The following is a 22821-nucleotide window of genomic DNA, read 5'->3' on the forward strand; positions in this document are numbered from 1 at the left end:
GATGTTTAAATATAATCATCAATATTCCGAAGTCATAACAGAATTCGCGAATTAAACAAAAACATTTCAGATTTCAATAATTATATGCAAATTATTCGACAAAGTTTCTTTTACATTAACTTTTTCTTTCTGAAAAAATTCATTAATCTTGAAATCACCCGAAATAAAAAGAAAATAAATACGATATAACAACACTTTCATAGTAGCCTTTCATGCAAAATTCAGCTTTTAACTCCAGAGAAAGAATCAAGGCGCTGATTAATTTTGCGAAGCGCAAGAAGCAAATGTGAGGAATCTTCATCAATGGCATCATTGTCTGACATTTCACCACTCATTTCATCTTCGCTATTCTCAATGCCCTTTAAAGGGACGATCTTTTTCCTGGCTCCTTCTCTTTCATCATTGGAATAGTCAGAATATTCCATCACTGAATGCTCCGACGAATCAGATGCAATGCTATCTTCATAAAATGAGTTCGAAGTATTTCGAATTCCTCTCTTATAATTCAACTCGGCAAGTGATTTAGCAGCTGGAGTCCGACTTTTCCGCTTGTGAGATAGCTCGTGAGAATATCTTCTGTGCATTTTGGATGAGTCCTGATTTATTTCATCTGTTGAAGAGTGGCGTGAAGATGGTAAATTAGAAGAGGGAGATGAAGCAATTGTTCTTAGCATTTTTAGATGTGCTACAGTAGAAGACTTTTTGCGGGGAGAAGAATGAGAAGAATGATGTGCTGGATCAAAATAGGAAGACGATTTATGAGAGAGTCGATGTGCGTTTGTGGATGATGAATGTTCAGATTGAGAAGGATGTAGATGAGAATGAGAGGAAGAATGCGATTTAGATGGGAATTGAGTCTTTTGGTTTGTTGAATGCTCAAAACGAGACTTATGTTTTGGAGAATCAAAATTATCTGAATTAAGTTCTGAAGACAATTGGGAAAGAGAAGATGAATCGATTGAATGCAATGAAATGGATGGAGAACGAAATGAAGAGTCTGTGCCTGACTCAGAAATTGAAGTGTATCGAGAATGTTTTTTGGAGAAGGAACTTTTTGTATCATTTCGTGATTGTTTGCTATTTTGCTTAATTTCTGCTCTGCTTCGTTCTGTTTTATTCATTCTTTGCGTGTTTGAATGAGAGCGCTGAACGCTTTCAATGTCATTGTTGTATTTATTGTGGTGATGATGGCGAGTTGCTTTGCTTGATGAACGAGAATGTTCATCATATTCAGAATTCATTTGTCTTTGCAGTGTTTGAGAGGGACCTTGTTCCATATCATAATCAGAATCATGTGTTGATGGATGTTTATGCATAGACGAAGATAGAAAACGAGAAGGAGGTAAGCTTCGAGATAACATTTCCTTTTCATTCATCCTTTTGTGATTCTTCTGATAATGTTCAGATGATTGCTCATTCTGTCTTTGATGTTTAGTTGAGTGCCTATTAATTGCCATATGCTGGTTTGTTGAAGCAGAGCGATTAAGATGCGAATGATGTGCATGCGAATGATTACTGTCAGGAGGTGATTGAGAGTCTTCTTGCGATGATGTGGAAATTGAAGACAATGCAGATAAAGAAGATGATTGTGTGAAACGAGTTGAATCTGTGTCAGATGGAGAATGATGCTTTGTTCGGTGATAATGAGATGCAGAAGGAGAAAAAGGTGGGCTTGAAGAAGAAGAAGAGAGAGGTTTGTTTTCAAATGGCATTTGTTGTTGTTCTGTTGATATGCCTTTGTCAACATAATCAGCATCAGCATCAGCATCATCATCCATTTCTTTGTTATTGCTCGAAAGAAAAACGGATTTTGAAACCGAACTGCTTAAATAAGTGTGCAAAGTGTTTGATGGATCTATTTCATTTTTTGCAAGGTATTCTTCATCCATTCCTTTAGAGGCATTTTCTTTCATCTTGTTTTGACTTCTTTTGATCATATTAGCTTCTTCCTCATCTTCAGTGGGCAAATTGTTCTGAGTGGTTTCATTCATTTTATTCCTCATTTTTTCTTCCTCCTCCATACTCTTTCTCTCCTCCTCTGCTTTCTTCTGCTCTTCTTCCAACTCTCTTTTGAGTCTTTCTTCTTCTTTCTTTCCCAATTCATATTCTTCTCTTTCTTCTTCCAGTTGTTTTGTTCTGGCTTCAATTTCCTGCTGAATGATTGCTTTTTGTTCAGCTAATTCGTCTCTCTCCTTTTTGACTTGTTCTTTCATTCCCCTTTCTTTCTCTCTTTTTTCTAATTTTTCTTGTTTTTGCTTTCGTTTCAATTCCAATGCAGCTTTCTTTTCTTGTCTTTTCTTAATTCTTTCTTGTTCTGCTGCACTTTTCATTTTCATCTCCTCTTCTTTTCTCTTTTTCTCCTCTTTTTCTTTTGCTTCTTCTTTTTCTCGCCTTTCCGTTTCGTTTTGGATCAATTCATCCATTTCTTCTTTAGCTTTCTTTATTTTTGTCTGTAGCTCCCTCAAAAAATTATTCAAACGATTGTTTTTCTCAATTTTCTGTTTCCGTTCATTTCTCATCTTTTCTTTTTCTTCTTCTTTCATTTGCTTCACTTCTCGTGCACTTTGTATTTCACGTTGCGCCTCATCAACAGCATCTTCCATCTTCTTCTCTTTTAACTCTTTCTCTTCCACAGTCTTTCTCAGCAGCTCTTCCATTTCTTCAATCTCCTTCTTCTGCTTCTGAAGGCGCCCATCTCTTCTTTCCATTTCTGCTCTTTGCTTTTCTACTGCTTCTGCATTCTGCTTCTTCAGATTTTCAACTTCTCCTCGTTTCATCGCCACTTTTCCCAGAATTTCTCGTTCTCTGCCATCAAGCTCCGCTTTCATCAGCCTCAGCTTGTTTTCTTTGTTTGTGTTTGAGCTGGTTAGATTCCGAACCAACTCGTCCAATTCTTCTTTTTCCTTTTCAAGCGCCTCTTCTCTTTTTCGCTTCTCTTCTAACAATTTTTTGATTGCAACTTCTGCTTTCAGTTTTTCGCTTTCCATGTTGTCTTGCAATTCCTCCTTCACTCGCACCAACTCTTCCACTCTTTTCTCTTTCTTCTTCTTTCTTTCTTCTTCTTGAAGTTTCTTCTTTGTAACAGCCTTCAAGTATTCTTCTTCTTCCTCTTTCAATTTCTTCTCGGCTTCAACTTTTTTCTCATTCATCTCGTTCTGCTCCTTTTTGGTTCTTTCCCTTTCCTTTCTCACTTTCGCATTTTCATCAGCCAATTCATTCTTTCGTAGCTCTTGTTCTTCGATCCTCTTCTTGAGCGATGCAATTGATTGCTTCCAATCGTTTTTAGCTGCTGTCTCTTCCTCTTCCTCTTCTGCTTCTTTCTCCTTTTCTCTTTCGTTCTCCTTCTCCTCTTCCAATTTCCTTTCTTCCATCTCATTTTGCTCAGTCTCTCTTTGCTCTTTCTTTTCTATCAATTCATCTTCCTCTTCCAGCAACTTCTTGTTTTCCTTCTCTGCATCCTGCATACGCTTCGTTGTTCGCTCTTTCTCTTTTTCTTTCCTCTCTTTTTCTCTTTCAAGCCTCTGCTCTTCCTTTTTCAGCTTTTCGCTTTTCATTTCTCTCTCTCTCTTCCTCTGAATATGTGAATCCTCCGCTTTCTTTCTGTTTCTTTCTCTTTTCATTGAGGCCTGTTCTCTTATCCCTCGGTCTGCTTCTTGCTTCTCCTGCATCGCTTTCTGTGCACTTTCAATTTTCGCTTTCAGTTCGTTTATTCTATCCAAGATCATTGCTTCCTCCACTCCTCTTGTTTTATCTCGTTCTGCTTTGTCTCTCCTCCTCTTCTCTTCTCTCTGCATCTTTCTGCTTTCTCTTTCCTGCTCCCTTTTCCTTTTGGCATTCCGATGCTCTTCTTCTTCACTCATCCCGCTGCTGATCAGCTCTGCTGTGCTCCCTCCTTCTCCTTCCTCTCCTCGTCCTCCATTTTGGCTTCTTGCAATCTGCTCAAGAAATTTCCTTTCTTTCTCCAGCTCGTTTTCCCGGCTGCTTCGCTTCTCTTCCAATCTTTCATTCATTTCCCCTTCAGCTCTCAATCGCTGCTGTTTCATCTTTTCTTCCTTTTCTTCCAGCAATTCGTTCACTTTCTCTTCGATTTCTTCTTCTCGCTCTTCTTTCTCTCGTTTCAAGCCCAGCAGCTCCAGCTCCCGCGCCTGGCTCGCCTCTTTCTGCTCACTTGTTATTTTCTCTTCCTCACTTTCCATTTCTTTCCTCAAATCTTCCTCTTCCTTCTCCATCATCGCCATAATTGTCCGTGTGAGTTCTTCTTTTTCTCTGTTCTGCGAAGCAATCATCCTTTTCTCTTCGGCATCCAAGCGGTTTTTCAGCGCTGCAATCTGTCTGTTCCGTTGGCTCTCTGCTTTCTGCTGCCGCTTCCCCAGAACCCGCAGAAAGCGATTCCTTTGCCTCTGCTGCTGCTTCTCCATCTTTCGAATCTCACTCACGTTTGTGTCAATCAGCTGCTGCTTCCGCACTCCAAGTTTTTGCCCAAACACTTTGCGTGCTTCTTCTTCTGAGTAGATGTACAATGGCTGTGATGCCTCTGCTTTCGCTTTGGCTCGAGCTGTCGCTTCGTTTTCTTCTTCTTCCTCCTCTTCCTCTTCCTCTTCCTCCTCTTCCTCTTCCTCCTCCTCCTCCTCTTCTTCTTCCTCCTCATCCTCGTCCTCTTCCTCAGCGTCATCTTCTTCGTTTCCAGTGCTTCTTGCATTCAAGCTTCCACTCAGACTCTGGCTCATGATTGGTGTTATTTGCCTGGTGCTTTGTCTTAATGTACTGGAAGATGAGTTGCGAGAATGAACACCCAATGAACTAGCTTTATGCATAAATCAAAGCATCGAAACAAGCAAAAGATGGAGAACCCGATAAAACATAAATTAAAAATTATTATTGTTGGCTTCTTATGAGATAAAAATACTGGCAATTTGAATAATGCCTCAAATAATAATGAAAATGAAGGATTAAAAAAATATTCTTTCATTTCTTTTCTTTCTTCTCGTTCCATTCTATAAATGATGCTTATCGCGACTTCAAACCTGAGAATGAGTTAGGACGAGATAAGGAAGACGAGCGAAGTGCAGAAGAAGAACCAGATGATGTGCGTTGTTCTTGTGGGTGAATGGAAGTTTCTGAATCAGCATCAGGAAGAATGAATGAACTCACTGGAGTCATTTCTTCTTCTCCAGGATCTATGGAAGCTAGTGAAGAAGAAGAAGTCGCTGATAACCTGTGCAATGGATTATTAGCTGTTGGAGATGATTCTTGAGCTGATTCATGAGGATCGTCATCTTCTTCAAATGCGTTTGCCACAATCTTGATAGAAAATTGATTTTTAAAAAAAGTACGCTTTAAATAAATAGTTAATTTAGAAGCAAACAGATCGAGTTGATTGTGAAGACGAATTCGTCCTTGTGTTTTGAGATATCGAAGCAATTTGTAATCCTTGTGGATGAACAGGAGTTGCAACAGCTGAAAACACTTCTCCAGTCGATCCGTATTGGCTTTCGTTATTCTCTTGATTGTTTGCTTGTTCCTCTAGATTGATGGAATGATGAGCCTCCAATTTTTTTTTGCTTAAAAGTTTAGCCTTTTCAGTTGCGTACAATTGCCGATAATACTCGTCCATTGGGTGTTCCCAAATTGTTTTCTTTGTAACTTTATTATAATAATATTCCATGCCTTCTGGCGTTACGCTTATAATAACTCACTTTCAGAAAAAGCTTAAAAAAATTGAAAAGCATACCCTTCTTCCCAGTCCGGAGGTAAAGGCGCATTATATCCTTTTTTTGCAATCCACAGTAATTCTGGTTCGATTGGGAATATTTTCAAAAATTTTGTATATTCAATGATTGCTAATAATTTTATTTTCACTTCGTTAACACTTGAAAGTTAACAGATTTAAAAAAACCTTCCATCTCCGTTTCATCCTCTTCTTCAATTTCACTAGTACTACTATTTTTCTTTGACTGGCTGAATTGATTTAAAAACTGATTGTCATCGCGGTTTTTTGACATAACGATACTTTCAAACAAAAATTAAAAAATTACATAAAAAATAAAAAAATGTTTATGTATCTTCGATCAATCTAAAAAATCAATAGAAAACAACTGGATCAGTATAATGGCAAAAATCGCACAAGGAATTGGCGAAGCATTATTTGATATTCCATATTTATGCTTTGCAATATATGTTGGGTTGAAAATGAAAAGATATGGACAATCTGCTTTCACTCAACTCTTTGGAACTATGGCAATCTTAATTGCATTTGGAGACTCATTTCATTTATTTCCTCGCATATTTGCATTACTTGGAAAAGGATTGGACAACTCCACTTTCTCTCTTGGACTTGGAAAATTTATCACATCAATCACCATGACATTTTTTTATCTGAAACTGTTTTATGCTCTTGAGTCGTACACTTCACGAAAATCTAAACTGCTAGATAGAGCCTCTGTTCTTTGTGCTGCGTTGAGAATTGTTCTTTGTTTCTTTCCTCAGAATAACTGGTTCAGCAAACAGCCATCTCTGAATTGGGGAATATGGAGAAATATTCCTTTTATTTGTCTTGGAGGAATAACCGTTTATCAATGTTTACTTCATTATTTTCAAAAGAAAGATGTTCTTGCTCTTCAAATTGGAATTGCAATTATCCTTAGCTTCGCTTTTTATTTGCCTGTTGTGTTTTTTGCCCATAAATGGAAAGCCATTGGAATGTTGATGATACCAAAAACTATAACATACATTTGGATTCTTTTTATTGGATGGAAAGTGTTTAAACAGGAACAATATGGCAATTCAGGAGAAAAAATATTAATTAAACAAGAGCGTCTTAATCAAAAAGTCAAATGAATTTTCTTTTTATTGTACATTTTGTTAAATTGAGCTATTATTTTCTTTTCTTTTTTTGTGTTTCTCCAATTAATACCTGAATTTATCGAAATCTCATTTTTCAATTTTAAAAATTTATAATGCAAAACATTGTGATCAAATATATTGATTTAAGCTTATTTTCATGCTTTCACTTCAGGGAAAGCATATTGTGCTTGGTGTCACAGCAGGAATTGCAGCATATAAATCTCCAGAGATTGTACGTAGGTTACAAGATCATGGGGCTGATGTTCGCGTTGTGATGACTCCAAGATCAGAAGAATTTATAACTCCACTTACTCTTCAATCTATTTCCAGGAACGTTGTTGAAGATGATATTTTTGATAGATCTTTGCCTGATTCGTTGGGGCATTTAGGCTTAGGAAGTTGGGCTGATCTTGTGGTAGTAGCTCCAGCAACTGCTGATTTTATTGCTCGTTTTAGATTAGGAATGGGAGATGACTTATTATCTTGTTTGTGTCTTTCTGCACGTTGTGACATTGTAATTGCTCCTGCTATGAATCAGCAGATGTATGCTTCTGCAGCAACTCAATCGAATCTTGAAATTTTACAGAAAAGAAACGTTCTTATTTGGGGGCCAGATTCTGGATATCAAGCTTGCGGTGACATAGGAAAAGGTAGAATGCTCAACCCTAATATTCTTGAACAAAAAGTTATTGAGTATTTTTCAAAAAAAGTCTGAAGCAAAAGAGTGAATCTTGTTTTGATGGCTCAGAATTGGATTCAGAATTATTCATTTCAACAAAATTAAATAAAATGTTGGTGATAATTTTGTGTTTTATTTGGAAATCATTTTTTTTTTTTTTGAACTACTGTGTTTATTCGGGATGAAGAATTAACAATATATATTGTTTTTGGTTCAAAGCATTTTTTAAGTCCGCGCTATATTTTTCCATTTTGAAGGATTCATTGCTGATTCCTTCATAGCCTTGTTATATGCATTTATTTTTTTGCTGAAAGGACTTACTCACATTTAGGTTTTTGATGCCTTTAATCATCTCAAATATAATTTCTCAATGATGTATTTTTTAAGAAATATGCGATTTTAGATTGTTATTTTCTTTCTTTCTTTCTTTTAATATATCCATCAGTTTGATATTTGATAATTGAATGAAATCAATCCATTTCACGCTTTTGAACATTAAATTGCAGACACTTGCTTTTCCAAATAAAATATTTTCAGAAAGAAAAAATAAAACCCTTTGATTTGTAAAAGCAAATAAATGCTAATTGATGATTATCGTCATTCAAAACAAGAATAGAAATAGATTTTTTGAATTGGCAATTTTGTTTTCAACTGTTGTTTTTTATTGCTTTTCATCCATTTACTTCTTGAATATCTTGAAGTAATAAAATATCGTTTTATTTTTTTTTTAAATAAAGTTATCAAATAATACTTTCTTTCTGATGTGCAAAGAGAAATGTAATTTTATTAAATGAAATGAAGAAGTTGTTTCAGCATCTGCTAAATAAATAATTTCCAACGTCGTGAAATCCAAAAATATATGCATCGCTCAAAAAAAACCCATATAACGAAAATATGGCATCGTCGAATCCTCCTTCCTCTAGCTTTTCATACAACTCTTGCTTCATTATCTTTCTTTTTATTTCTTCATCTCTCTCCTCTTTTTTTTCTATCAAAGAACTAAAAAGGCATTCAAAAGTTAAAATGTAATTAGAAGAAGGTTCAAATTTCAATGTTGATTGATATATCTTTTCTGAAAATTCATCTATTACCCCGCTATTCAGCAAATCTTCGGTATTAGCAGCTTCAGTTGAAATCATATTATTTAAAAGAACCATTAAATTCTTGAATAGTTCACTGTAATCATTTTCTGCGACCTTACATAAATTTTTGATGAAATCAATCAATTTTTTGTCTGCTTTATCTCTCCAAGTCAACTTTGTAAAATATGAATTTAGAATGGAGAACCATCTCGTCATAATACGCATTTCCTTTGTTTCCCTTAAATGTTTCTCCTGTTTCTTCCAATTCACTAAGTTTTCCAGTTCTTCCAATTCTCCAAGTGCTTCTTTCATAAAATCAAATTCATTTACTATACCGTGTACTATTTCATTGTATTCGATCATTCGGTTTAGCAAAATTGCCCAAGCAGACTGATATCCTAGGTGGGTCAGATTGTGATATTGTTGATGATACTTGATTATTTCTGTAATCTTTGATAAGAATAATTCATCTCCCAACTTTTGTGCATAACAGATAAACATCACTAAAAATAAACACAAATTACAAAAGAAATATACCTGATACCGAGTTATACTACTCAATGTCAGCAAGGCCATTTCCACTTTATCTTGTGTTTCTTTATTTGCTTCTGTGGATAAAGAAGCACTCATAATAGAGTATATGTGAACATAGAGCAACTCTTGTGGATAACTTCCAAAATAATTCTGCAGAGAAATGTTGCATTCATAAATATCGATTAGTAATTCTTCATTCTTTTCTTCTTTTTTCTTTTCTTCGTCAATCATCATTTTTTCGCATCTACCGCTAAGGCATGAATAAATAAACATCTCATTCCATACATTTTTCAATATCTTGCAATATCCAATATGTTTCAACAATATCAAAGCATTATCAAATGATAATTTCTTTTCTTCAATCTTTTTGTCAATATTATCGAAAAAATCTTTTGTAATAATTTTATTCATTTCCTCGTTGTCCGTTTCATCAAGCAATCTGTTCAATTCTTCAATTTTCTGTTTTTGATCACCAGGAATGCAATTATCCAAAGTTGAAAACAAAACTTCAACAATTATGATAAAATAAACATAAATTATCAACATTATATTTCCAATTATTAGCAAACTTGTAAACGTTTCTGCAATCGTCATCTCTTTTCCTTCGTTGGGTTCAGTTTAAAAATATTCATATTAAAGTACAAAGTACCTTAATTCTAGAGAAAAACCGTTATCTACAACACCTCTTTATTAAGGGAGTGAGCTCTGCATTATGGGCTCAGCCGATCACAAAATTCGAAAGATGACAACTTTGTTGGAAGGACCTGCGTCGGGACTGAGCGGGATATTCCCGCAAAGCGGACCTACAGGCGGTATGGGAATGGCGCCTCCCATCTCCATTCCAACAACAGAGGCCCCAGGATCCCAATTCCCAGCCATGTCAGCTATGTCCTCAACAACCTCGACAACCTCAACATCAACTAGTTCAGTTGGCTTGCCTCATTCCCCAACACAACCTCTATTAGAGGCAGCTAAATTATACTTTGGAGAAAACTTGCAGAGTACAATATTTGCTTATCGTGTTGATCAAGGAGATCTACTCCAGACATTACGAGATTACGAATCCTTATCGGTCCCCCAGTTCCTGCCTGCTACGACTCATCCACATTCGCGATCGCAAAGTTGGTTCTCCGATGCTTTAGACGAAGGAGCGTATAATGTGGAATCTTTATTAATGCCCGCTTTGAAAGCGATGTTGATGGCAACACGAGGGACAACAGAAGAAGCACAACAACACCAGGAAGATGCAATGATGCTTACAGTCGCAGCTCTCCAAGCGGCTCGCCACATGCGCATTCAAGCCAGATTCGGTTTCAAGGCCGCCAAAACACTTCAAGAAGAAAAGGATGATCCGTTATTGACCACAGAGCAGCTGGAGAGGATTAAGCCAATGTTGCAGGCCAGAACAGAGCGGAGACAGGGAAGCTCTGCTTCACACTTGTCACAAAGAACAAGGAGAATTGGTTCATGGAAATCTAGATCTACAAGCTCGGGAACTGGAAGATCAACACGTGCAGCATCAAGAAGCAATTTTTTTCGGAGAAAGTAGGGGGCCGCACCCAAGCCTTTGCCGAGGAATGGAAGAAGATCGGAGTGACCAATTGGATAAAAGACGGGATAAGACCGATTTGGAAGGGGAGAGCTGCAAGGGACAGGTTGAAACAGGAAAAGATGAAAGGCAAAGGCTTCCTGGGTGGCACAGAGGAAAAAGAGGCTTGTTCAGAATGGATTCAAGAAGGACTCAGGACAGATATATTAACACAGTTACAAGAAGGAGAGGTCTGTTGCTTGAACAACATATTTTTCATAAAGAAAAAGACAGGGAAGTTCCGTCAAATCCTCGATTGCCGTGCACTCAATTCCGCACTGAAAGATATTCATTTCAAAATGGAAGACCATCGCACTGTGGAGAGACTGATCCAAAAGGGAGATTTCGCAACCTCACTAGATCTATCTCAGGCTTATTTCCTGATCCCAGTTCACAAGGAATTCACCCCATTCCTAGCCTTCAAGTTCGAAGAGAGATTCTACGGGTTCAAAGGCATGCCCTTCGGATTCAAAGACGCACCGAGAATTTTCACGAAAGTCATGAGAAAAGTTTCGCAAGAAATCCGAAGAAGATGGAAGGTGAGGTGCATTTCCTACTTGGACGATGTCCTATTGCTGGATCCAGATCAAGTCAAGCTGAAGTTGGCAACACAAGAAATTGTCGAGTGGTTTCAACAGTTGGGCTTAATCATCAACAGGGAGAAGAGCGAGTTCTTCCCCAAGAAGAACTTCAACTATCTCGGATGGACGTGGAATACGAGCCGGATGGTTGTCTCAATGGAACAACAGAGACGCAGGGAACTGAGGAAAGAGTGTATCAAATGGATGAAGAGGGTGAGGAAGAGCAGCTTTGCAAAAACGAGAGACTTCGCTTCATTCATAGGTCAGCTCAGCGCCGCACGGTTCGTGTACAAAGACGCCTCTTTATACATGAACAAAATGTACCATTTACTGAACAAGCAGGTCAAGAAAGATGGCTGGGAAGGAGCGGTTCTCTTGAACAGCAGCATAAAAAGACAATTGGACATCTGGATTCAAAGGCTCAAGGAGAATTACATCAGAGAACTGGTGGACTTCTCGAAGCCCGACGCCATATTAACGACAGATGCTTCCCCTTGGGCTTGCGGAGCGACCTTGGCAGTTGGAGGAGAGAGATTTCACTTTCACAAACAGTTCAGCAACATCACAAGGCTCCAAACATCCAATTTCAAGGAGCTCCTTGCAGTTTTATTGGCTCTCAACAATTTTTCATCACAAATCACTCACAACCATGTGTGCAAGATCCTTCTCCGTTCCGACAACACCAGTGTAGTGTTCAACATCAACAGGTGGGGTGCGGGACCCAACCTCCTGCCGTTATTGAGAAAGATCAAGGCCACATGTCAGTCGATGAAATTGACGATGACAGCAATCCACATTCCAGGGGAGAAAAACACAACCGCAGACGCATTGTCCAGGTTGGAGGCCGCAGGAGATTATATGATAAGGAGTCAATGTCTGAAGGAAGCGGAGAGGGCTCTCGGAGTGATAGCAGAGATAGACGGTTTCGCAAACGAAGGAAACAAGAGGAAGGAGATATGGTATGGTCCAGGAAGTCCGTTCGCTCAAGATGGTCTCACGGCAGATTGGACAAGGAACACAATGCTCATTCACCCTCCCATTCCGTTGATTCTTCCGAGTCTCAAGAAAGCAAAAGCAGAGAGAGCGAGAGCAATCATCCTTCTTCCGGCATGGAGGAATCAGATATGGAGCAACTTACTGGAAGAGATGATGTCTCAACATTACGTTTGGAGGAACTCGAAAGCGGTTTTAATCCCGGGAGCAGGCCTGAGGAGAACGGGTGCAGCACTGCCTCCCGGGGGATACATGGCAGTAACAATCAATTGGTAAGAGAAGTTGGAGAAGAATGGTGGTGGAAAAGCCTCAGGATCTGCGGAGTCCCGGATAGGATCATTTCCGTTACGAAGGAGAGCATAGCAAAGTCCACATGGAATCAATACACATTTGGCTTTGCACACTTCAGCAGGGAATGGGAAGAGTTGAAACTGGGGCCGTTCCCGAAATATTTCGATGAATGGTCAATGGATTGTGCAAATTGTCTACTATCCATGAGAGACAAAGGTGGTAAATATTCATGCCTGTGTGCTACACGGTCAGCGATTTCACTCTTTTCCAAGACGGTATATGGTAAGGACTTGAGTAAAGTTAGTTTAATAAGCACAATATTCAGATCGTTTTCATTTTCCCAAACCCATCGAAAGCCGTACACAAAGATGTGGAGCCCCGACATCGTGCTGTCATATTACGAGAACTACGGGCTGAACGAGTATCTTTCTTTTTTTGACCTGACTGTGAAGTGCATTTTGCTTGTTATGCTGTTCACTTCATGTCGATTCCATGAGCTTGAGCAGATATCAATGGCTAACTCAATATTCGAAAGTGATGCGATTTATCTATCCACAAGACTTAAGACTTCCAGATCCAGGGAATACATTACTGTTCCATGCCTGGAGGAGGTTCACAAACGAATATGTCCTGCAAGAGCTATTCACACCCTTTGGGAGAGAGTCAAAGCAACGTATGAAAATAGAGATACGTTCCTTCTTAATACAACGCACCATACACCGTTAACTGCAAAGGGGATAAGAACGCTTGCTAGAATAGGTTTGCGGAAAGCAGGAGTTCCTGACGAATACAGACCATATACGATTAAGCACGCATCGATATCCAAGCTAGCATCAAGTGGTGTCCCGGAGGTGTGCATCGCCAAACACGCACGCCTATCAACAACTGCTCACACTCCGTCCAGATCATACTACAAAGCGAACCTGGCAAACCGGATGGCCCGCGCACTCCTTGCCTCAGAGGAAGATAGCTCCCAACAAGATGAAAGCACAGTTGTTGAGAAGAGCTGCATTTCAAAACAGATAGAGGGCATTCCCTTCTGTGCCACTCAGCAAACAACAACCATAATGTTTGGTCTTCCTCCGCTTCAACCACTTAATCACGCGGATTCAACAGCCGAACCTTTTTCTACACAAGCGCCTTCCCCAGATCTTCCATCGCAGCAAACTTTTCCAGCGACACAGCCTAATCAAGCGATAATATTTCCAACGAGTGTTGAAGAGCCAGAGGACAATAATACTGCAAAGAGGAATGAACCAGAAATTACCAGAGGAGAACCAGAGACAGATAGGACTGATATACGCACTGAAATATGTAAATGCAAAGATTTGCCCAACTATGAACACTCCCTTAATAAAGAGGTGTTGTAGATAACGGTTTTTCTCTAGAATTAAGGTACTTTGTACTTTAATTCGCGGAGAAAAAATCTATCTACAACACCTCTTTTCCTCCCAGAGCATAGCTCCTCCCTCCGCTTCACACTTCGTGTTTTAAATAAATTATGTTCCACCGAACGGACGTGGTCCAATCATTCCAGTAATTTTCCCAAGCCAAGACCTTTAAATAATAATTCACAACCTGGAATAATGGAAGAGATATTCAAGGAGAAAGAAATACAATGAAATTAATTGAGTCAAAATAACACAGATATCATTGATGAAATCAACAGAACAAGCCAAAGATAAAGCCACACCAAAGGAATACCAAGAACGTGAACAGCTAGCCAATACAAAGAGCCTATGCGGATAGCCGTGTGCTGTTGCCGATGCCTAAATCGAGCGCCGTTTACAAAATGCCAAAACTACGTCCCAAGCCGAGCCAAAGACAATTGCCAATCCCTGCAACGCCTCAGTATGCCATTAGGCACAGAATATATTTATTGTAATGTTATTTTAACACTTCATCCATTTGAACACATCACTTTTGTGACCGGCTGAGCCCATAATGCAGAGCTCACTCCCTTAATAAAGAGGTGTTGTAGATAGATTTTTCTCCGCGAACATAATATTAAGCCATTATTCAATAAAAAAAAGAAAAAAATAATGAACAGAAAGAATATTTTTTTATGAATAAAAAAAAGGAAGCAATACATTTTCAGATGTTGTAAAAATGGATGCACACAATACAGTGCAAATGACAAACAAGAAAATAATTTTAGAAATCGAATGGTAATGTTTTTTTGTTTTCTTTTCATTTGTTTTTTTTATTTCTGGTTGCATTATAATGTTAGACATATTACGAAATAAATGAAAAAAAAAAAAAAAAAAAAAAAAAAAAAAAAAAAAAAAAAAAAAAAAAAAAAAAACTTCACTTTCTCTTTCTGTTTGCACAAATCCCATCATTAGATGAAATGTGAAATATTTGAAAAATTTTGAAATAATGAAGTTATTTCGAAATAACCCACAAATTTCGAGTTTTTCAAAGGTTTTTTGAGTTTCACTAATTCTTTTGAAAAAAAGTCAGTCTTATTGAGTATGCACAAATGAAGTTTTATTATTTTTTTCTGTCTTATCACTATTAATTGTCATTCTCTTTTTTGTTTGTTTTATTTTATTGTTGTCTGTATTCTGACACAAAAACACAGTTGTTGATCTTCAGTATCACATAACAAATTATTTTTTTATTATTTAGTCATTTCTGTCGTTTTGAAAAGCATCAAAAGAAACATGCATGAGATAAAAAATTTGTTTTTTGTTGTTTTATTCGAGGCCATGAAATTACAAACTGTTAACTCGTTTATTGGAGAGAATCTGCCTTCTTTTTAATATTCTTCATTTCAACATCAGTCCTTTGAATAACTGCATAAATTTTGATATGTGATTAATATTAAAACATCGCTGTGCTTTATTAATAAACTTTTTATTTCATGATTGCTTATTTTATGAGAGTATTTTTGACATTTATTCTCTAAAATATATTTTACTTATATCCACCGTGTTAATAAAATTTAAAGTAAAATTGATTTCATTATGATATATTATTCTATATAAAAAAGAATTTTTGAAGATCATAAATAAATTTCTAAATAAAGTCTCATTTTTGATTACAAATGTTGTACTATTTGATATCTTTCTTCTGTTTAATTTTTCCATTAAAAATTAAACAAAATATATCTGCTCCATGCTAAAACAAAAAATTATAGAGTATCACAGTTGAGATTTTTACAGTTTTTTGTTGATCAATTGAGTTTCTTCAAATCAGAAAAAAAGTTCTTTTTGTGGTCAATTTCTTTCTCTATTCAAATCAAATAACATCAAAAATTAAAAAGACAAAAATTTATAGCAGAATCGCCTCTTTCCAATGCACATAAATTCTGCCCCTCCTTTGCTCTTGCGCTCTGTATGGCAAATGACTTTCCTGCTTCCACTGCCTTTGCTGCAACCATCCCATCTCCGCTCGTAAACTTCACATTCTTCGCCTTAACATTCTCCAGCACGCTATCTCCCAATATTATCAACGAAAAGAACAATACAGATGAAGAGAATAAAAAAGATTGATCAAGCTCAGAGAACAATGATTTTGAAATATTCTTTTTTGTGATCTCCACATCAATCATTGATAGCTGTGACAACTGCACCTTTAACACTGATGAATATATCGCATTCCCTGAAGAAACACTTGCTGTAATCACAACATCTTCCAACGAGAATGACCCACTTTCATAAAATACAACAATAACACTTGGTGAAGGATTTGTATTTGAGTTACAACCAACCTTTATGTGCAATAAACCAAGGTGACCTGTTGTCACACTGAACAGCGTTCCTGCTGCTGATGGAGATGAAAGCGCTCCTGTTCCAATAGAACTCTTATCTTTGCCTTTCCCAATAACCAAAATCTCCTTTGTCCCAATCTCAATTGTTGTTGTCTCGCTTTGATGATCCCCTTCCATCAGCGTTATTGTCAAGCTAATCTGCACCTCGCACATCTCAAACGCCTTCTTCACTGTCAGACAAGGAAATGTTTCATTTGCCCCACAAAGTGGAGATGTATCATTTCCATTCACCGAAGCATAAATCGTCTTGTCTTTCAGCCAGTCTTTTTTTTGATGTTTGATCATACACCCAACTCCCTGAACTCGAATAATTATACACATAACACATTCTCTGTTCATCTGTGTTTGTGGTGTAACATTCATAGAATGGATTTCCTGAGTTCAAGAAGAAGTTATAGTAATCAACGTATTCAACGTCATTTCCGCGTGGATTGGCTGCATCTCTACAGCTGTGATTCGTGAAAAAATTAAAAAAGCAATAAGTTCCGTTGACTGGCTTTTCTGTTTTTTCTGGTCTGAAAAACAACCCTCCTCCCTCTCTTAATGCTGAGCATGAAATAAACTGAATGCTCCCCATTTTGAATGCAGCTGGAACAGTGTGACAAAACATTCCTCCACCATAATTATTTGTAAGTAAGTTTGAAGTCAATGAGCATGAAAATACACGTGTATCCTCCACTTTGTTATTTTTTGTTTTAACTCACGCTCTGAGTTAAAATCGGAAAAAAAAGCATTTCCTATTTAATTTGAAAAACAAAATTCGAAAACAAACATAAGGAAAAAAAGATATATATTAACAAGCAATAAACTTTGCATTTGCCTATGAATAATTGTTGCAATGTGAATCTGTGCAGCGATCGAAAATAAACATTAAATCATTTCTGAGATGATTCAAATATGAATTGCAACGAAATTTACTCCAAAGAAAATATATTTGTTATTTGCTTCATTGACAGCCATTGCTCTAAACAATCGCTATGAGCTTTATAAATTGAAAAATTGAACTGTTGATTTCATTGGATCATTTATTAGATTTAATGGGTGAAAAAACAAAACAAAAAATCTTTTTTTTTCTAGGAATTTCACAGTTTTCCGTTCGATTTTTGCTTTGGATCATAACAAACAGTCATTTATTCATCATTGCAAATATTGAAGATGCTCTAATAAAATGATTCAAATTTTTGTTGCATTAAGATTTTTCAAATTGATTAAACAAATTACACTCATTGCTTTTTCAAATATGGTGCTTATTCATAAATGTGACATTGAAATTTAAATATGTGAAAATTTTCTTTCAATAAAAATATTTCTTCAATAAAAATCATTGTGGTTCTGAAAACTCGAAATAAGTCAGTCTTACTGAAAATAACTTGGTTATTTTGAAATAAGTGAATTAACTTGAAATAACCTATATAAATCTTGAAATAAAAATTTATTTCAAGTTTTATATGGGTTATTTTGAATTAATTCACTTATTTCAAAATAACCAAGTTATTTTCAGTAAGACTGACTTATTTTGAGTTTTCGAAACCACAATGATTTTTTCAAATGTGATAATTCTTCAAAACGAAAAATTTCAAATATTTGAATTTCAATGTCTTTGTTATGATTAAGCACCATATTTGTGAAAGCAATGGGTGAACTTGTCAAATCGTTTGAAAAAATCTGAATAAAAATTTAATACGAATCAAATTATATGAGAATTTTTAACAAATGTAATGATGAATAAATGACTGTTTGTAATGATCCAAAGCAAAAATCGAACGGAAAACTGTGAAATTCCTCGAAAAATACAGATTTTTAGTTTTGTTTTTTCACCCATTAAATCTACGAAATGATCCAATGAAATCAACAGTTCAATTTTTCAATTCATAAGGCTCAAAGCGATTTCTTATTACAATGGTTGTTAATGAATCAAATCTGTCATATGATTTCATGAAAAATAAACTGTGCTTGGTTTTTTCTTAACAATTAAAATGGACCCCATGTTAACTATCAATTGCCGCATTATTTTCAACTGCAGCGAGATGGCACATATGAACAAACAAAGTTAAATGCTTGCAAATTCATTGATCTGAATGCAATGTGTGATAATTTGGTTATCTATCATTTTTTGAAAAATTATTTTATTTATTTTCAGATTAGGAAACTTGATTAATTAGAGATGAAAATGGAGAAGGGGAGAGTGCGTGTGTATTTGACTGCATTTTCATTTCATGTTCAATCACAATTTACGGAGGTGGAGGCATGCGTTGTTCGTATGTTCCGAATCAATTAAAAATTAGAAATATTCAGTTTATTTCATTTTCAGCACAACAAGAGGGAGGAGGATTGTCCTTCAGGCCAGAAAAAGCAGAAAAGCTAGGCAATGGAATTTATTGTTATTTTTTGTTCTTCCATGAATGCAAGTGCGGGATTACATCCACTCCTTATGGGCATGACATTGCATATGCAGATCATTACAATCTTTATTTAGAGTCAGGGAATCCGTTCAAAGAATGCTATACAACGAACGCAGATGAGAAGAGAATGTGCTATGCTCACAACTACTCGAATGCAGGTGCCTGGACATTTCAGCACACCGAAAAAAAGGATTGGCTGAAAGATAAGACGATATATGTTTCTGTTGGTGGAAATGATGGATATGAGCTATGCGGGTCAAATGAATCAAATCCGTGCAAAACGGTGAAGAAGGCGCTTGAGATGTGTGAGGTGCAGATAAGCTTGACAATCACACTGATGGATGGGAATCATCAAAGCGAGGCAACAACAATTGAGATTGGGGAAAAGAAGATTTCAGTTATTGGGAAAGGCAAAGATAAGAGTTTGATCGGAACAGGGGCACTTTCATCGACTGGAATGCTGTTCAGCGTGTCAACAGGTCACCTTGGTTTATTGCACATGAAAGTTGATTGCAACTCAAATGCAAGTCCTTCTTCGCCGAGTGTGGTTGTGGTGTCTGATGGAGGTGGGTCACTCTCATTGGAAGATGTTGTGATCACCACGAACAAAACAGGAGAATATGTGATGTCGTCGTCAGTGTTTGTGGTGCCGTTGTCGCAGCTGTCGATGACCGATGTGGAGATTAAAGATATGAATGTCTCAAAACCATTGTTCTCTGAGCCGGATCTCTCTTCTCCTTCTTCATCTGCCCTGTTTTTGACATCCACAACATCAGGAGAGAGCATTCTGGCGAACTTGTCTGTGAAGAATGTGAAGTTGACGAGTGGCGGTGGAGTGGTTCTGACAAAGACAGCTGCTGAAAGATGTGATACATTCACTGTGGAGATCAAGGAAGCAGAAGGGAGCGGAGTCAATGTGCGCTGTGTACGTGCGATTTTGAGATGATTTTTTTATGGCCACATGCGAATTTGGAGAGAAGAAAAAAACAATAACTTCATTTCTTATTTGGCTTTGTTTAATTGTTACGAGTTCATCTCCCAAAATAACAATTGACTTTGTTAAAACTTTTTATTTTTTTACTATATCTCCGAATGGAAAATTAGTTTTGTTTGTGCGTTTTAAAAAAAAAGAAGAAAGTGTTTTGATGGAACGACTTTTTTTTTGAAAAATGAAACTTTTGTCACTATATCGAAATAATCATCAGATATTCATTTTTATCTTGAACGATATTTTTCACAAAAACTTTTTTTAATTAAAAACTCCATTCACTCTGTATGCATAATGATAAATTCATAACATTATCAATATTTGAAATATTTTAGCAAATAAGCAATCATGAAATGAAAAAATCATTATAAAATCGGAGCAATATTTGAGTATTGATCATATATCAAAATTTATGTGGTTATTCAAAGGACTTCTGTTGATATATAGAAAAATCAAAAGAAGATTCATTCTCTCCAATTAACGAGTTTGCAGTTTCTTATTTCAGAACATCGGATGAAAATGCTAAAAATAAAACAGGCTCAACGTGTATATTTCTTTTCATGCACAGCTTAATGAAAGAAATGACAAGGTAATTGAAAAAAATTTTGTTATGTGAAATTGAAGATCAATTTTGCAGTTTTTGTCTCAGAATACAAACAACAATGAAATAAAACTGACAAAAAAGAGAATGACAATTAATAGCAACCAGACAGAAAAAATAATAAAACTTCATTTGTCTATACTCAATAAGACTGACTTTTTTTCAAAAGAATTAGTAAAACTCAAAAAACCATTGAAAAACTCGAAATAAGTGGGTTATTTCAAAATAACTTGATCATTTCAAAATTTTCCAAATATTTCACATTTCATCTATTGTTTTTCAATTTAGGAGATTTTATTTATTACATAAAGAAATATGTTCAATTTCACTTCTTTTAGAAAATTTTTTATCATAATTTGTGATTCACTTTGAATTGATTTTAACATGCATTTTTAACTTGCATCTGCACTTCATTAAAACTTGAATATTTTATTTAAACACATTTTTGCATTTCCGAGAAATTAAGATTTTCTTTTTCAAGAAAACTTTATTCATGAAACATAAATCAAAATAGCTTTTAATAAAAATTGCAAAATGTTGGAAGCAATTCTAATTTTGCCATTGGAGTTCGAAATGAAAACGCACTAAAGTCACGATCAATTCCAAAATGAAAAGGAAATTCAATAACAAAAACAATAATTTGTTTTAAGAAAACATTCATATTTAGCTCGGATTGTTAAAAAAAATTTAATGCAAAGCAAAATAAAGCTGTATTGTCCGCTTTCATTTCATTCAGTCTGTTATTAACCTCACATTTTCAAATGAACCATCATAAGCACTGTCAGAAGAATAAAGCCAACCTCCAACAATGAGACTGTATTGTGTCATGACAAAGTGAATTGGAAGTTTATTAGCCGTAGCTGGATTGAGGGAAAATGATGCTTTCTGATGAATTGGTAAACAAACGAAAAATTACTGGATTAACATTTATTGTGAGAGATGTGAGAGCGACTAACAGAATCGATGGCTTCAACGAGTCACCCAAACTGGATTAGAACGAACCAAACAAAAGAAGAGAGTCATAAAGAGTATTTTATTCAAAGAGAAAGACAAAACTGGACTGCTGAAAGAAATGATTCAAAGCAGCTTTTCTGTTGAGAAGATCAAAATCAAAAAGAAATATCAAATGACACCTTTGTAATACGAAAAGCAATAAGAAGCGAGGTGACAAGTGCTTATGGGAACTGTGAATGGAATAGGAAGTGGCATTAGATATGAAGAGACAGCCATCGAAGGGAAAGGCAAATGGACACAAGAACAAGCGGAAAGAATGAGAAAAAGAAAATTAGAAGCACACAAATCAGATTTGTTAGAGGTGATCTTTTTTTAAAAGAAACATCAGTAATCCTGTTAACGCCTCTGGTTTGGACATCTAAAAAAATTCACCTCTTTAGTAAAACATCCTTCTTTGTCTTATACCAAGACAGGTGTCTCAAACAGAGCAATAAATCCTCCTCCTTCCTTCAGTCAAGTGTCGATGTTTTTCAGCAGCAGCAAGTGAAAAGCATTCCAAAAGCGGAGGTGACAATCCATTCTATGAGTAAGAAGCTTGTTTCGAGGGATCGCAAATGCAGGAAGATGTTGGTTGTAAAGCATTGTGTGCACTTCTTCGGACGCAATTGGGATATGCCCGCGTATTTTGTGTGTTTGGAGAGTTCTGTGTGCTCGATGCGCTGATGAGAAAAGATAAGCAATTCACAAATGGACAATATGGATTTCAGTGCAGTTGATGAGGAAGATGAAGCAGATGTCATTTGAAAAGTTATTGAAATGACATTTCAATCATTCCAAAGAAAAGATTTTTTCACTATCCGAATGGTTGAATTTGTCAAAGATAGGAATTTCATTTAGAATTGAATATTGGGCATTTAAAGTTGGAGATGCTCCTCTTTCTCCTTTCAGCTCTTTCGACTCACCTCGTTTTCTTCAAATCAGATGTGCTACTTGCCTTCCGTGTGAAGAAGTTCATTGTCAAAATTGTTTTCGTTGCAGCTCTGTTCGTCCAACTTGTCTTCCACTACAACTCCTGTTCCTGTAAAATTTACACCCCAAATTCATGAATCTCTGTTTCATTCTGTTTTCTCTTTTTATTTATTTCTCGATTTATATATTCACCACGCTTTTTGAATTCATCTCACTTCATCTTCCGCCTTTCCTTGAATAAGATGCAGTTGTGGAATTTGTGGAGTTGTTTCTGGTATTTCATTCCTGCTTCGTCTTCTTCTTTCTATTTTCTGCTTTATCAAAGTGTTTGCACCGTGTCATTGAAGTGATATGCCACTTCATTGCTTCATTGTTTGCAAAGACCTTCTATCCACGCAGCCGTTATTAGGTATCCCATATTCTATTTGTTCTTTCCCTAAATAAAGATAGAGAAGATAATCTTTTCTCCGATTCAGCTGTTCAACTTCAGCATCCCAAGTGAACGGAGGATGTTTAGATTTGATTGAAGAATCCTCCCATC

The 22821-nt window shown here is 36.3% G+C and overlaps 8 protein-coding genes across 8 annotated transcripts; 5 read left to right on the forward strand and 3 right to left on the reverse strand.

Moving 5' to 3' along the window:
* Nucleotides 1-221: 221 nt before the first annotated feature.
* On the reverse strand, nt 222-6043 carry MONOS_12898 (putative centrosomal protein; the record flags this gene model as incomplete). The annotated part of the gene is made up of 5 exons (XM_067865555.1): nt 5897-6043; nt 5732-5840; nt 5366-5681; nt 5025-5301; nt 222-4804 (listed from the first exon to the last, which is right to left on the reverse strand). The coding sequence occupies exons 1-5, from the start codon at nt 6000-6002 to the stop codon at nt 222-224; spliced, it is 5391 nt and encodes a 1796-aa protein (XP_067735881.1). The 5' UTR covers nt 6003-6043.
* Nucleotides 6044-6087: 44 nt separating this feature from the next.
* Nucleotides 6088-6926, forward strand: MONOS_18532 (uncharacterized protein). Its single transcript, XM_067871560.1, has one exon. It carries the CDS (start codon nt 6109-6111, stop codon nt 6835-6837), a length of 729 nt encoding a protein of 242 aa, XP_067735882.1. The 5' UTR covers nt 6088-6108; the 3' UTR covers nt 6838-6926.
* Nucleotides 6927-6965: 39 nt separating this feature from the next.
* MONOS_12897 (putative bifunctional phosphopantothenoylcysteine decarboxylase/phosphopantothenate--cysteine ligase CoaBC) lies at nt 6966-8082 on the forward strand. Its single transcript, XM_067865554.1, has one exon. The coding sequence runs from the start codon at nt 7001-7003 to the stop codon at nt 7556-7558; it is 558 nt and encodes a 185-aa protein (XP_067735883.1). The 5' UTR covers nt 6966-7000; the 3' UTR covers nt 7559-8082.
* A 679-nt stretch (nt 8083-8761) lies between these two features.
* On the reverse strand, nt 8762-9180 carry MONOS_16930 (uncharacterized protein; the record flags this gene model as incomplete). Its single annotated transcript, XM_067869806.1, has 3 exons — nt 8762-8909; nt 8996-9081; nt 9142-9180. The coding sequence occupies 3 exons, from the start codon at nt 9178-9180 to the stop codon at nt 8762-8764; spliced, it is 273 nt and encodes a 90-aa protein (XP_067735884.1).
* Nucleotides 9181-9880: 700 nt separating this feature from the next.
* MONOS_16434c2 (uncharacterized protein) lies at nt 9881-10687 on the forward strand (the record flags this gene model as incomplete). Its single annotated transcript, XM_067869342.1, has 1 exon — nt 9881-10687. One exon carries the CDS (start codon nt 9881-9883, stop codon nt 10685-10687), a length of 807 nt encoding a protein of 268 aa, XP_067735885.1.
* Nucleotides 10688-10715: 28 nt separating this feature from the next.
* On the forward strand, nt 10716-13961 carry MONOS_16433 (uncharacterized protein; the record flags this gene model as incomplete). Its single annotated transcript, XM_067869340.1, has 1 exon — nt 10716-13961. One exon carries the CDS (start codon nt 10716-10718, stop codon nt 13959-13961), a length of 3246 nt encoding a protein of 1081 aa, XP_067735886.1.
* Nucleotides 13962-15844: 1883 nt separating this feature from the next.
* On the reverse strand, nt 15845-16729 carry MONOS_415 (uncharacterized protein; the record flags this gene model as incomplete). Its single annotated transcript, XM_067874198.1, has 1 exon — nt 15845-16729. The coding sequence occupies one exon, from the start codon at nt 16727-16729 to the stop codon at nt 15845-15847; it is 885 nt and encodes a 294-aa protein (XP_067735887.1).
* Nucleotides 16730-18613: 1884 nt separating this feature from the next.
* MONOS_412 (uncharacterized protein) lies at nt 18614-19984 on the forward strand (the record flags this gene model as incomplete). The annotated part of the gene is made up of 1 exon (XM_067874167.1): nt 18614-19984. One exon carries the CDS (start codon nt 18614-18616, stop codon nt 19712-19714), a length of 1101 nt encoding a protein of 366 aa, XP_067735888.1. The 3' UTR covers nt 19715-19984.
* Between the last annotated feature and the right edge of the window lie 2837 nt (nt 19985-22821).

This window comes from Monocercomonoides exilis (assembly GCF_001643675.1).
Source record: "Monocercomonoides exilis strain PA203 chromosome Unknown scaffold2-2631571, whole genome shotgun sequence".
NCBI lineage: Eukaryota > Preaxostyla > Oxymonadida > Polymastigidae > Monocercomonoides > Monocercomonoides exilis.